This window comes from Equus przewalskii, chromosome 25 (assembly GCF_037783145.1).
Source record: "Equus przewalskii isolate Varuska chromosome 25, EquPr2, whole genome shotgun sequence".
Taxonomy (NCBI): Eukaryota; Metazoa; Chordata; class Mammalia; order Perissodactyla; family Equidae; genus Equus; species Equus przewalskii.
In genome coordinates, this window is record NC_091855.1 from 5,841,195 (window position 1) to 5,852,330 (window position 11,136).

The 11,136-nt window shown below is 50.2% G+C and overlaps 1 protein-coding gene across 2 annotated transcripts; it reads left to right on the top strand.

Moving 5' to 3' along the window:
- Positions 1–1,309: 1,309 nt before the first annotated feature.
- On the top strand, positions 1,310–10,837 carry DACT1 (dishevelled binding antagonist of beta catenin 1). 2 transcript variants are annotated; one of them, XM_070594585.1, is made up of 4 exons: positions 1,310–1,934; positions 4,056–4,188; positions 4,899–5,054; positions 7,813–10,837. In XM_070594585.1, exons 1-4 carry the CDS (start codon positions 1,602–1,604, stop codon positions 9,690–9,692), a joined length of 2,502 nt encoding a protein of 833 aa, XP_070450686.1. In that variant the 5' UTR covers positions 1,310–1,601; the 3' UTR covers positions 9,693–10,837. The 2 variants fall into 2 exon arrangements, with proteins under 2 accessions (XP_070450686.1, XP_070450687.1); XM_070594586.1 differs by having other exon boundaries at positions 1,314–1,934; positions 7,924–10,837.
- The last annotated feature ends 299 nt before the right edge of the window (positions 10,838–11,136 follow it).

Sequence of the window (11,136 nt, forward strand, 5' to 3'; positions counted from 1 at the left end):
AACTTTTATAACGTAATTGGAGAGAAGAGACACATGTAAGCACCCACATACACGATGCGTGTGTACACACCCTGCTGAAGAACCACACCCATAGCATTTGATAGGAATCAGGTATTCTTAGCAGGGATAAGCAGCTGGCCAAAGGTGTAAGAGTCTGAACGAATGATGCAGGATGCATTCCTTCACACAACACTGCCTGAAGGTCGGCAAGTTGTGACTTGCTTCTTGCTGGATTCAATTTCTGAGGCTTTTGGATGTACTGCTTTTTAAAACAGATATGGCACTGTCCTTTTCCATAGACAAGACAGTTAGTGGCATTTCCAGACCCCCATACCACTGACATTTCCTGTGACCAGTGCCCCAAGCAGAGATGACCATACCACAAATGCTATTTCAGGGGAAAGTTTCTAAGTCCCTCTGGAGGAAGTAAAAGCTAGAACTCATATAACCCTTATTATCTATGTGCCTGCCACCTTGTAAAAGCATCCCCTCCCTCCGCCCCACAAATATATATTATATGCTGCATATTATTATAATTCTTACAACAGGCTAGTTCAGTTGGTAGCTCCATTTTACCGTTGGGGAAACGGAGGCACAGAGAGCGAAGTGACTTGCCCGCACAGCTAATCGTGGCTGGATTCAAATTCAGGCAGTCTGGTTTCAGAGTCAGAGCTCTTGTGCTTGCACAAGATAGCAAATAACAGTAAAAAACTGAAACAAAAAGCAAAGCGCGCAGGCGCGCGTGCAAACGTTAAACCCCGAGCTTGTAAAAGAATTGATGCAACCCCTTGCTATACAGCGACATCCTCCTGCCTCCTTTTAAATGCCCTCTGTAAAAAAATTAAAACAACGGCAAGAAAACTAAGAGTTAAGCAGTTTTAGGACAACATTACACTGAGCTTTGTATTGCTTGTCTTTACAAAGTGGAGTCAAAAAACCCAAACGCACAGAAACGGTCTTTGCATGCACGCGCGGTCCCCCGGCGGCCTGAGCGGGAGCGCGCAGCCGACGGGCGGGGAAAGGGTTAAGCTGTGGGCTGCAGCCCGCTCGAGTTTCAGAAAGTTCTCGGGGGAGCCCAACTGCGGCGGCCCCCCGCCGGCCCTGGCTGCGAGGCCGCCTGCAACAGGATGCGGGGCCCGCGGCGCGCGCCCCTAGCTTGGTGCGCCGGCAAAGAGCCAATAAGGAATGAGGCACCAACCGGGCGCAGGCAGGCGAGCGGGGGCGCCACGGCCCGCGGGGCGGGGCGGGGCGGGGCGGGGCGGGGGCGGAGCCGGGCCGGCGCGAGCGGCGCCCTGACAGACGAGCGGCCGCGGGCGGCGGGCCGAGGGCCGAGGGGCCGGCGCGGGGAGGCGGGCGCCAGCCGGGCCGCGGGCTGCCGCGCGTGACGTCGCGCCGGGCAGGCGTTATCAGCGGCGGGGCCGCGGCCGGGGCGGCGCGGGTACCGCGGACGGCTGCAGCCGGCGGCCGCGCGCCCGTGCCCAGCGCCTCTGGCCGGGCGCCCGCCGCAGGGCGGCATGAGCCCGCGGCCGCGGCCCTAGCGCCCCGCTCCTCCGCCCGGCGGCCCGGCGGCGGGGACGGGGCTCGCGGCGGGCGTGGGAGCCATGAAGCCGAGCCCGGCCGGGCCGGCTAGGGAGCTGGAGCCGCAGGCACCGGCCCGGGGCGAGCAGCGCGCGGCGGAGCCCGAGGGGCGCTGGCGGGAGAAGGGCGAGGCGGACACGGAGCGGCAGCGCACCCGCGAGCGGCAGGAGGCCACGCTGGCCGGGCTGGCCGAGCTGGAGTACCTGCGGCAGCGCCAGGAGCTGCTGGTGCGGGGCGCCCTGCGCGGCGCCGGGGCTGCGCCCCGCGCGGGGGAGCCGCCGGGGGAGGCGGCGGGGCGCGGCCGCCTGGAGGAGAAGTTCTTGGAGGAGAACATCTTGCTGCTGCGGAAGCAGTTGGTAGGTCGTGCCCGGAGGCGGCGGCCCTGCCGAGGGCGGACGGTCGGGCAGGTGGCCTGGGCTGGGCTCGAGGGCGCCCGGGCTGGGGACGTTCTCGCGGCCCCCTCCCTGCGTGTGCCCGCGCGTGTCTGGCGTGTGCCCGCTTTGTGTCGGGGGAGGGACTGGCGACCCTGGCAGGCGGCAGGGCGAGGGTGGCCGCTCTGCCTGCTCTGCCGTCGGGGCTCTCGGGGTCGCCCGCTTGTAACCTTCCGTCTCTCGGGCTAGACGGATGCGTGTCCTCGCCCCTAAGGTTTGCAAACCCTCCTTTAAAATAGCATTTCACTTGGAGGTCTTCTTAGCTTAATGTCGTCCCGCTGAGAGGGGACAAAAGCCGAGGCGGGGGCTCGTGGCGTGGTTAACTATCCGGTGCTGAATTTGGGGATCCCGGGCGCGCGGAGGGAGCCCCCTCTCCGCCCTCCCGCGGGCCGCCCCCGCCGCGCGCTGCTCCCTCCCGGCAGAAGCCCTTTGTACGGGGCAGCCCCGGGGCGGGGGAGGGAGCTTTGGCCGGAGAAAGTGCCCCTTCCTCGCGTACTTTGTAGGTCCTGCTGGTGGAGGTGGGAGGACTGAGAACCTGCTCTCGGGGAGCCTTTATCTGCCTGGATTTGTGTCGGCGTCTCAGTCACTCCACGCCGTCTTCACTAATAGGGAAGAAAAAGAACTTTGGTGCTTAAGGTATTGATGAGCAGCTTTTGACCCCGCCTCAGGATAATGGCGGCAGCTTTGTTTCAGTGACCTCAAAAATGCAGTTTTGAAAACAGAAAAAAAAAAAAAAAAATCCTTACCTGACCATGTGATACTATCTGAAAGTGGACACATGCTGGATAATGTCCCTCCTCCAGTAAGGAGCACAGTGATGCTGTGTGGTTATTTGTCAAGTGTTTTCTTGTATTATCTCTTCAGAATTGCGCTTTTTTTGAGGCATCAAAGTGCTTTTACTTACTTGGTTCATTTTTCCTGAAGAAACTCATTCTAGTAAATAAGCATATGTTTTATGTTGCCAAGCTTTTTAAGTCAAGAGACAGACAGGAGGCGTAGATGTTCATATGCATCTGTTTTGTAAGGGTATATGTACATCGTGGTTTGCGCAGTAGCTCTGTTTTGGCATTTAATGGTGTTTCTTTGATAGCAGACCAGATTCGTATGTGACATTGCTTTGAACCAATTCGTGCTGTTATGTTTGGTCATTGGCATTTTATGCCTTGTCCTGTACAATAGCACGTTTTTGTCTTCATGAATCACAAGACTGTGAGTGGCACATTCCTGTCATCCCCTGGAGGGGAGCAAGGCAGCACGTCAGGAGAATTCCAGTCCAGTCAGTGTTTGTGGTACTATTTTCATTTGTAGGCTTGGCGTTGGTGATTTGAACCAGATGCCTTTTGGGTTCTTTCTGCTGTTCCAGCAGTAGGAAGCACTAGGTGGCGCTGTGAGTCAGCACCACAGATCTGTCACCTTTGGAAACCAGAGTTGAATTCAAACCTTGATGGACCTTCCCTTGTGGGTTTTGGATTCTGCCAGCTCCCATTATACTTGGCACTGGCTATTAGTATTCGTTTCTCACTTTCAAAGGCCCTAAGACTGATTAAACCCCACAAAGCAGCTAATAGAAAACAAAACGCTGCAGGATGTTTGGCCAGAAAATCTCACCTCAGTAAGATTATAGTGTATTGTAGGAAATCTGTTACACCGTGACTTCAAATTAAAGAGTCGACTGGGAAGTACTGTTTTGTAAAAAATTGGCTGTACACAGAGGATTTAAAAAACATTTCAGTGTGTTTTTTTCTTATCCTACCTATAAAAAGTAAGTTTGTATATATTAGTTGAAACTAAAAGCAAGCCTTGTTTTTATGAAGAAACTTTATATCACCACAAAATGTGAGAAAGTGGAATTAAACATAGGACATATTCTTGAAGTTTTTCTTTATTTTACTGGTCATCCAGTAGAATTTTGGTTTTGGAAGATAGTGAGCTCATCAGAGCAAGTCATTTAATGCAAGAGCAAGTCATTTAAATACTTAGAGCAGACTTTTGTTCTTTGTCACCAAAATGTATTGGTTTTTCCTTTCTCCGTTTCTTCCCGATCAGAATTGTTTGAGGAGAAGAGATGCTGGTTTGTTGAATCAGTTGCAAGAACTTGACAAGCAGATAAGTGACCTGAGACTGGATGTAGAAAAGACATCTGAAGAGCACCTGGAGACGGACAGCCGGCCCAGCTCAGGTGAGGGTGTGAGCACAGCACCGACTATTGCGCTCCCTCAGCCCGCTGTGCTCAGCATTCCCAGACCTGCCAACGGCAGTGGAGTTTGTTCCAGGGCAGAGGGAATGCAGAAAGCAGTCTACCATTCAGTTGCATGAGAGGGAAATAAAACCACACGACAGGATTTTTAATAATGAGATTGATCTGACTTGAGTCCCCTGAGTTTGAAAATAAAAGCTTCCATTCAAATTTCTGGAAGAGCAGTCCTCCTTTGAAACTCGAGAAGGTCAGAACTGGGCTAGAAAATTAGTCACACTTCAACTTCCTGAGGCCACTTCAAAAGTTTTCTTTTTTTTCTTTTAAACCATTTGGTTCCTTAAATAGATTTGTTTTCCTCATCAAGTTTTTCTTTCTGAAACATTGATGGTAAAGTTGGGGCTTTGACAGATCTAAGTCTCTTTCCTTGCACATCTTTAAAGGTGGGGCCAAGGAGGAAGGTCACTTGGAGAGTAACTTTGAAATGTACCCATGGTTATGGGCTCTTTGACTTTTCCTAAAGATTGTTTGAAATAAAACTGTGAAATCAGCACACTAAATCCAGTGAACCACCAAATGCCCCCCAAATGTACCTCTTTCCTACCTTTCCTAGATAATTGCCCCTTTTCCTTTTAAGCTTGAATGTATATTACTGCTTGACATGAACTTAATTCCAAATGGTGTTTTATTTGTAGGGTTTTATGAGCTGAGTGATGGAGCTTCAGGATCCCTGTCCAATTCCTCTAACTCGGTCTTCAGTGAGTGTTTATCCACTTGTCATTCTAGCACCTGCTTCTGCAGCCCCTTGGAGGCAACCCTGACTATCTCAGATGGTTGCCCCAAATCTGCTGGTAAGTCTTTTTAGAATTGATGGACATTTTTAATTGGAAGGGTCAAAGGCCCTTAAAGGTTATCTAGCTTCAACCCCTTTTACTGATGGAAAAACAAAGGCTCAGAGAATTTCATCCACTTGCTGCATTTAGTGCCACAGTTGCATTTAGAGCCAAGATGATCACTATTCCAGTCCTCTTTGGATGCCACTTGGCTTTATATTCTGATGGTAGCAAGACAGCTTATCTTGGGAAATCCTGTGCCAATATCACAGGTCTTGAGATTTGCTTCTGAGCCTTTGCTGTTAGTTTAACTTGTTTGCATTTTCTTTGGAAACCACTTTGGATCTGTTTTTTTTTCCTCCCTTTGATCATTTAAAGCTAAAGCTTACATTAAAGTTAAATATATTTGTCAGCCTGGCCGAGAGCTGTTTGGCACTTCAGGGAGCAATGGCGCTTCTGTTTCTCTGGAAGGCCTTGCATGATAGCAGCTCTCTTTTCTTTTAGCAGGTGTGTGGGATGAGCTCCCCTGAGGCCATGTGCCATTGTTCCCCATTTTGGGCCATCCTTGCAACCTCCAGAGGGAATCATGCTATTGTTGGTACCGGAAGAGTTTCTGCATTTCCACTACGTGGCACACATTGTACTGTATGCTTTGTGTACATTTATCTCCTTTGACTCCTCCTAACACTTCTGCAGGGTGCAGGTGTGGTTAGCTCCATTTTAAGTATCACAAAAATGAGGCCTAGTGACATTTGAGAAGGTTGTTTAAGGCTGTGTAGCTAGTGAGTGGCAGACGCAGGATTCAGGCTCAGGCCTAACTGCCAGGTCCCTGTTTTTCCATCACACTAAGGGGATTCAGAAATTGTGGTGTTCAACCTTCTCATCGAATGGAAGAGGAATTTGGTCGCATTTGCCATTTGTCAGAGGCTCCTCTTCTGCTGAATGGCAGAGTTGTTGCTGAAACTCAGGACTCCTTCCTTAGTTCTGCTTTATTGTGACTCCTCAGAAGAGTGGAGAAAATACAGAGGTTAGAGGAGCTGTAGGCGCTGGCATAAGTCGCGCACCCTTGGTTTGTCTGTGTTCTCTGCTTGGGTCTGAGGCTGAGTTTCTGAGATCTAGGCAATGCAAGTATAACACCAAGCACCTGAGACTGCTGACTGCCTGGTGTCTTTGTGTTGGTACAGTGTGTCTTGTCAGCAACTGTCGTTTGGGGAAGTGCAGATCTGTGTTATCTACAGTGTCTGGGCCTCAAGTTCATTGGTAATTACTCCCCTCACTCTGCAGATCTGGTTTCAGGGGGAGACTTTATAAACCCATTAAAGCCTTTTTGGTATAGGTTTTCCTTGAAGACAGACCTCTGCTCTCCCAAATGCCACATCTTCACATAAGTGACACAGTTGGGCTAGGCCTTGCGGGCTGAGATATCTGTTTTATTCCTTTAAGTATGGAAAAGGGATGAATGGTGGAGTGCAGGTAATGTGGCTTTAAGCAAGGCAAAGATAGGGCTAGGGTAGTGGAGGAGGGGTGGGCAAGGATGTTAGTAGGGAGGTTTCCCTTTCTACAACAAGCTGTTTATCGGGATGGGGCGGGGGGTGGGGTGGGGGGGCGCGGAGTGGGGACACGTCGATTTTATAATAGTCTTTTCTTTACAAATGAATCAGATCATTTTTGGGTCTAGACTGTATTTTCCCTGAGACTGCTAATTATCATTGAAGTTCATGGAGCTTTCCCTTAAATGAAACAATTAACATAAAATCTGGCACATAGTAGGTCTTCAGTATTTCAGTGGAGGACAAATTAGTGACAAAAACTTTGATTTTTCGCTAACTAAAGGTCATTAAAGAGATTTGACATTTATAATATTCACCAAGATAAGAGATTAAAATCATTTAATTAAGCAAGAAAACTTGATTTTGTTGTATTTTGGCATCTACATTTTGAAGTTTGGGAAATTTACTCAATAATACTACTGCTCAGTCTTTTAAAACCTTATCAAGAATTCCTTCTGATTTAGAAAAAAATACTATTTTATTCTTTAGTGTCCCTATTGAGAATGTAAGGTGATTATTATTTAAATTTGACTAATCTCTAATGAAATTTGATCAATTTCCCTGGCCTTTCAATTGACAGTTATACTTGAACATATATCATTAAAAATTAGGTCTCAAAAAATACAAAATGAGGAGAAAGCCCACAGAAAGTATAATTTATCTGTATTTTAAAGGGAAACCAGGAATAAAACACAGAAGGGAGAGTAACCTAGAGAAAGAATGACTCAAAAAACATTTATTTTCCCAGTTATAAATGCAGTACATATTTATTGAAAATTTAGAAAACAGAAAATAAGAAAGTAAACATTTCTTGCTTTCCTACTGCACTGGGATGCTACTATTAGCGTCTTGGTAGGCTTCATTTCAGACTTTTCTTTGCATATACACAGTTTAATAAAATTATAATCATGCTCTGGTATTATGATTTTCACTAAACTTCAAAGTGTTTTCCCCATATTATTCAATAGTTGAAGGCTTTTTTAAAGGCTGAATATCTTTTCCTTCAGAGGCTACGTTAGAGCTTGTTAAAAATTTCTTTGTTGAATAGTTTTCCCCTTATCCAGTAGTAGGAACTGTATGGAAAACAGTGGACGAGCTAGTGGGGTATTTTTTAGTTCTTTGACATTCTCTCTCCCCCCGTGAATTTGTCCTCATAAAAACTGGCCACAGTCAAGCTGCTGCTGACCAATTCCTTTCTTCAGAGTGTACCTTTAACTGTTTTTCAGATCTCATAGGATGGTTGGAAGGTAAAGAAGCCCACTGTGAAGACCCGGCCTCGGCGGCAGTTTGCCCTTCCCCCTACACACCACAATTTAATTCCCTTGATGTCATTGCAGATGTGAATCCCAAGTACCAGTGTGATCTGGTGTCTAAAAACGGGAATGATGTGTACCGCTATCCCAGTCCACTCCATGCCGTGGCCGTGCAGAGCCCAATGTTTCTCCTTTGCTTGACCGGCAACCCTCTGCGGGAAGAGGAGAGGCTTGGTAACCATGCCAGTGACGTTTGTGTCGGACCTCAGGTGGACACCATCAAGACAGGCACTTCCTTACCATCGCCAAGCAGCTTGTGGGCTGCTCCCCACCCCTCATCCAGTAAGAAAATGGACGGCTACATTCTGAGCCTGGTCCAGAAAAAAACACACCCTGTAAGGACCAACAAACCGAGAACCAGTGTGAACGCTGACCCCAGCAAGGGGCTTCTGAGGAACGGGAGCTTCTGCATCAGAGTGCCTGGGGGCGTCTCGCAGGGCCATAGCGGGAACCTTAAGAATTCTAAACAGGCGCCTGTGCCCCCTGGTGGAATCCTGGCTTTGGACGGTGGGCCGTTCTCCCCGCTGAAGCAGTGGGCGAAGGAAGCAAAGGCAGACCAACTGGAAAGCAAGAGGCTGCCCGCGCCCGAGGGCGGCTTGCCAGGCGCCGCCGCTGACCTTCAGAGCAAGCATCTGCCCAAAAGTGCCAAGCCAGCCTCCCAGGAGCACACTCGCTGTCCCACCGCGGTGACAGGGGAGCCCCCTAAAGACAGCAGTCAGATCCCAGCTGCCCCTCCAAAGGAGAGCCCTGGGCGGGCCCCCGCCCCTCTGCAGGAGAACAGAGTGGTGCAGCCCCTCAAGAAGGCCTCGCAGAAAACCGGCCCGCCAGCGCCCCCCGCCCCCGTGGCCCCCGGGGCGCTGCCGTCCTCGGCCTTCCCGGGGCCCGAGCGGCCGGCCCTGGAGTTCAAGAGCGAGGGCTCGTCTTCGCAGAGCCTCGAGGAGGGGCCGCCGGGGAAGGCGCCGTGCGTCCCGGGGCCGCAGCCGGGCGGGAGGCCATCCCGGGCCAGCCGCGCCGCCGTCCCGCGGGGCTCGGCCCCGAAGCCCAGGCCGCAGGCCCCGCACGGGCCCGAGGGCGCGCTGCCCGGGCCGAGGGAGCGGAGCCACGCGGCCGGCAGGAAGGGGCGGCTCCCCGACGACGCGGAGCCGGGCAAGAGGCTGCGGAGGGCGCCGGCCAAGGGCCGCAGGGGCGGCGGCGGCCAGGCCGAGGCGGCGCTCCCCAGCCGGCCGCTGGGCGCCGGCCCCCGCGGGCCCGGGAGCAGGGCGCACGGGCACGGCCGCGAGGCGCTGGCCAGGCCCCGGCACAAGCGGCCCGAGTCGCGGCGCTGGCGCTCGGCGGCCGAGGTGTCCTACGAGGAGGCCCTGCGCAGGGCGCGGCGCGGCCGCCGCGGGCACGCGGGTCCCTACGCGGCGCCGCCGCCCTTCGCCAGCGCCTACGCGTGCGCGGCCAGCGACTCCGAGTACTCGGCCGAGTGCGAGTCCCTGTTCCACTCCACCGTGCTGGACACCAGCGAGGACGAGCGCAGCAACTACACCACCAACTGCTTCGGCGACAGCGAGTCCAGCGTGAGCGAGGGCGACTTCGTGGGCGAGAGCACCAGCACCAGCGACTCGGAAGAAAGCGGGGGCTTCATGTGGTCCCAGTTTGTGCAGACCCTCCCTCTGCAGGCCGTCCGCGCCCCGGACCTGCACGGCAACCCCGCCAAAGCCTTCGTCAAAATCAAGGCCTCGCATACCCTCAAGAGGAAGATCCTCCGATTTCGGTCTGGCTCCTTGAAACTGATGACGACCGTTTGAATCACGTCGTTGGTGTGAAAGTGGGTATTTTCTAGTTACCGAAGAAAAGGTGGCGTCCTAGTTTTTGTGTCGTAATTGCACAGAATGCTTTCCTTTTGTTAAGATAAAACCAAGATAAATTATGTCTCATTTCATCATGTGTGGACACTAGTGCCTTTAATGGAAGGTAAAGAATGTTTTACTGGTTAGAAGTAAATATTGAGTTTTTAATGGTGGTAATAGTGAATGAATTTTGTGGTATCAGATGATTTTTAAATGTTCTGAGCATCTGTGAAGGCGCAGGTTTTGATGTTCAAGTCTGGTTGGGGTGAGACCTTTGGATCTGGAGGTCAGGTGGATAGAATTGCAGGACATGCATTTGCTTCTAGGTTCTTTAGGGCAGTGTCTCCGTGAGGGTTATCCAGTTGAGGGGCATCACGTACAATTGTGCAAAGTAGGTACGAGGGACAGTCATTGTTTGCTGTAAATTTTTTATACAGTCTGCATCTCTCAAATGTATCCCCATTCTATTTTCTTCTCAGAACTGTTTGGTTTACTGGACTCAGAACTTGAAGACCAGACCCTGAATCCAGAGAGCTGGCGACCTGGATAGGGAGCTGGTGCTATCTTAAAGGATTCGCTAAACTTTTGCCACACTTGGTGCCTAGGCCCTGGTTGCAGTAACCCCTTCTGGGGCCATTTATCCAGCATTTTGATGCCTTTCTCCTTCTCCCTAATTTGCAGCAGATCCAACTATTTCTCCCTTGGAGGACTTGCCTTTGTGATAAAATTTTGGTCCGTAGGTACAGAGAAGTTCACTCCTAATAAAGCTTGGGCGTGACTACAAGCCCAGAATTGCTCACTGAGCACTGTGCCACCTTAGCAGTGACCCAAACACACGAGTGCAATCCAGTCCAGATTGGACCACTGATGCTGTCTGGAAGGGCTTTTTTTAAAAAAAAAAACAAACTTTTTTGGTAACAGTATTGTGTAAAATTGCTTTTTTTATACCAATATATGCATGTTTTGTGCATGAGTAGTATTTGTTTTGATACTCCTGTTGGTGTTAAATTGCTGTATGATATAACAGTATGTGTTTTTATATATCATTGTGTAAATTTAATATAACACATTATATACTGTAATAAACGATTTGTTTTACTGCTGTTAAGTTTGTTATTTGGGTATAAAACCAGATGTTTACACCTATAAATCTTGTGCTGATTATTGTGGGTTTTATATTAGGCCTATTCTACCTTTAGAATATTACTTGCAATAATTAAGGCAGGTTTTAGGAGTATTCTTTGAATGGATGGTGAGTAAGCAAATGAGGAAATGCAAACCGCTTCTTTAGAATACTTAAGGTACTATGTGAACATTTAAGGTAAATTTTTTTTTTTTGCTGGGAAAGATTTGCTCTGTGGTAGTATCTGTTGCCAATCTTCCTCTTTTTTTTTTTTTCCTC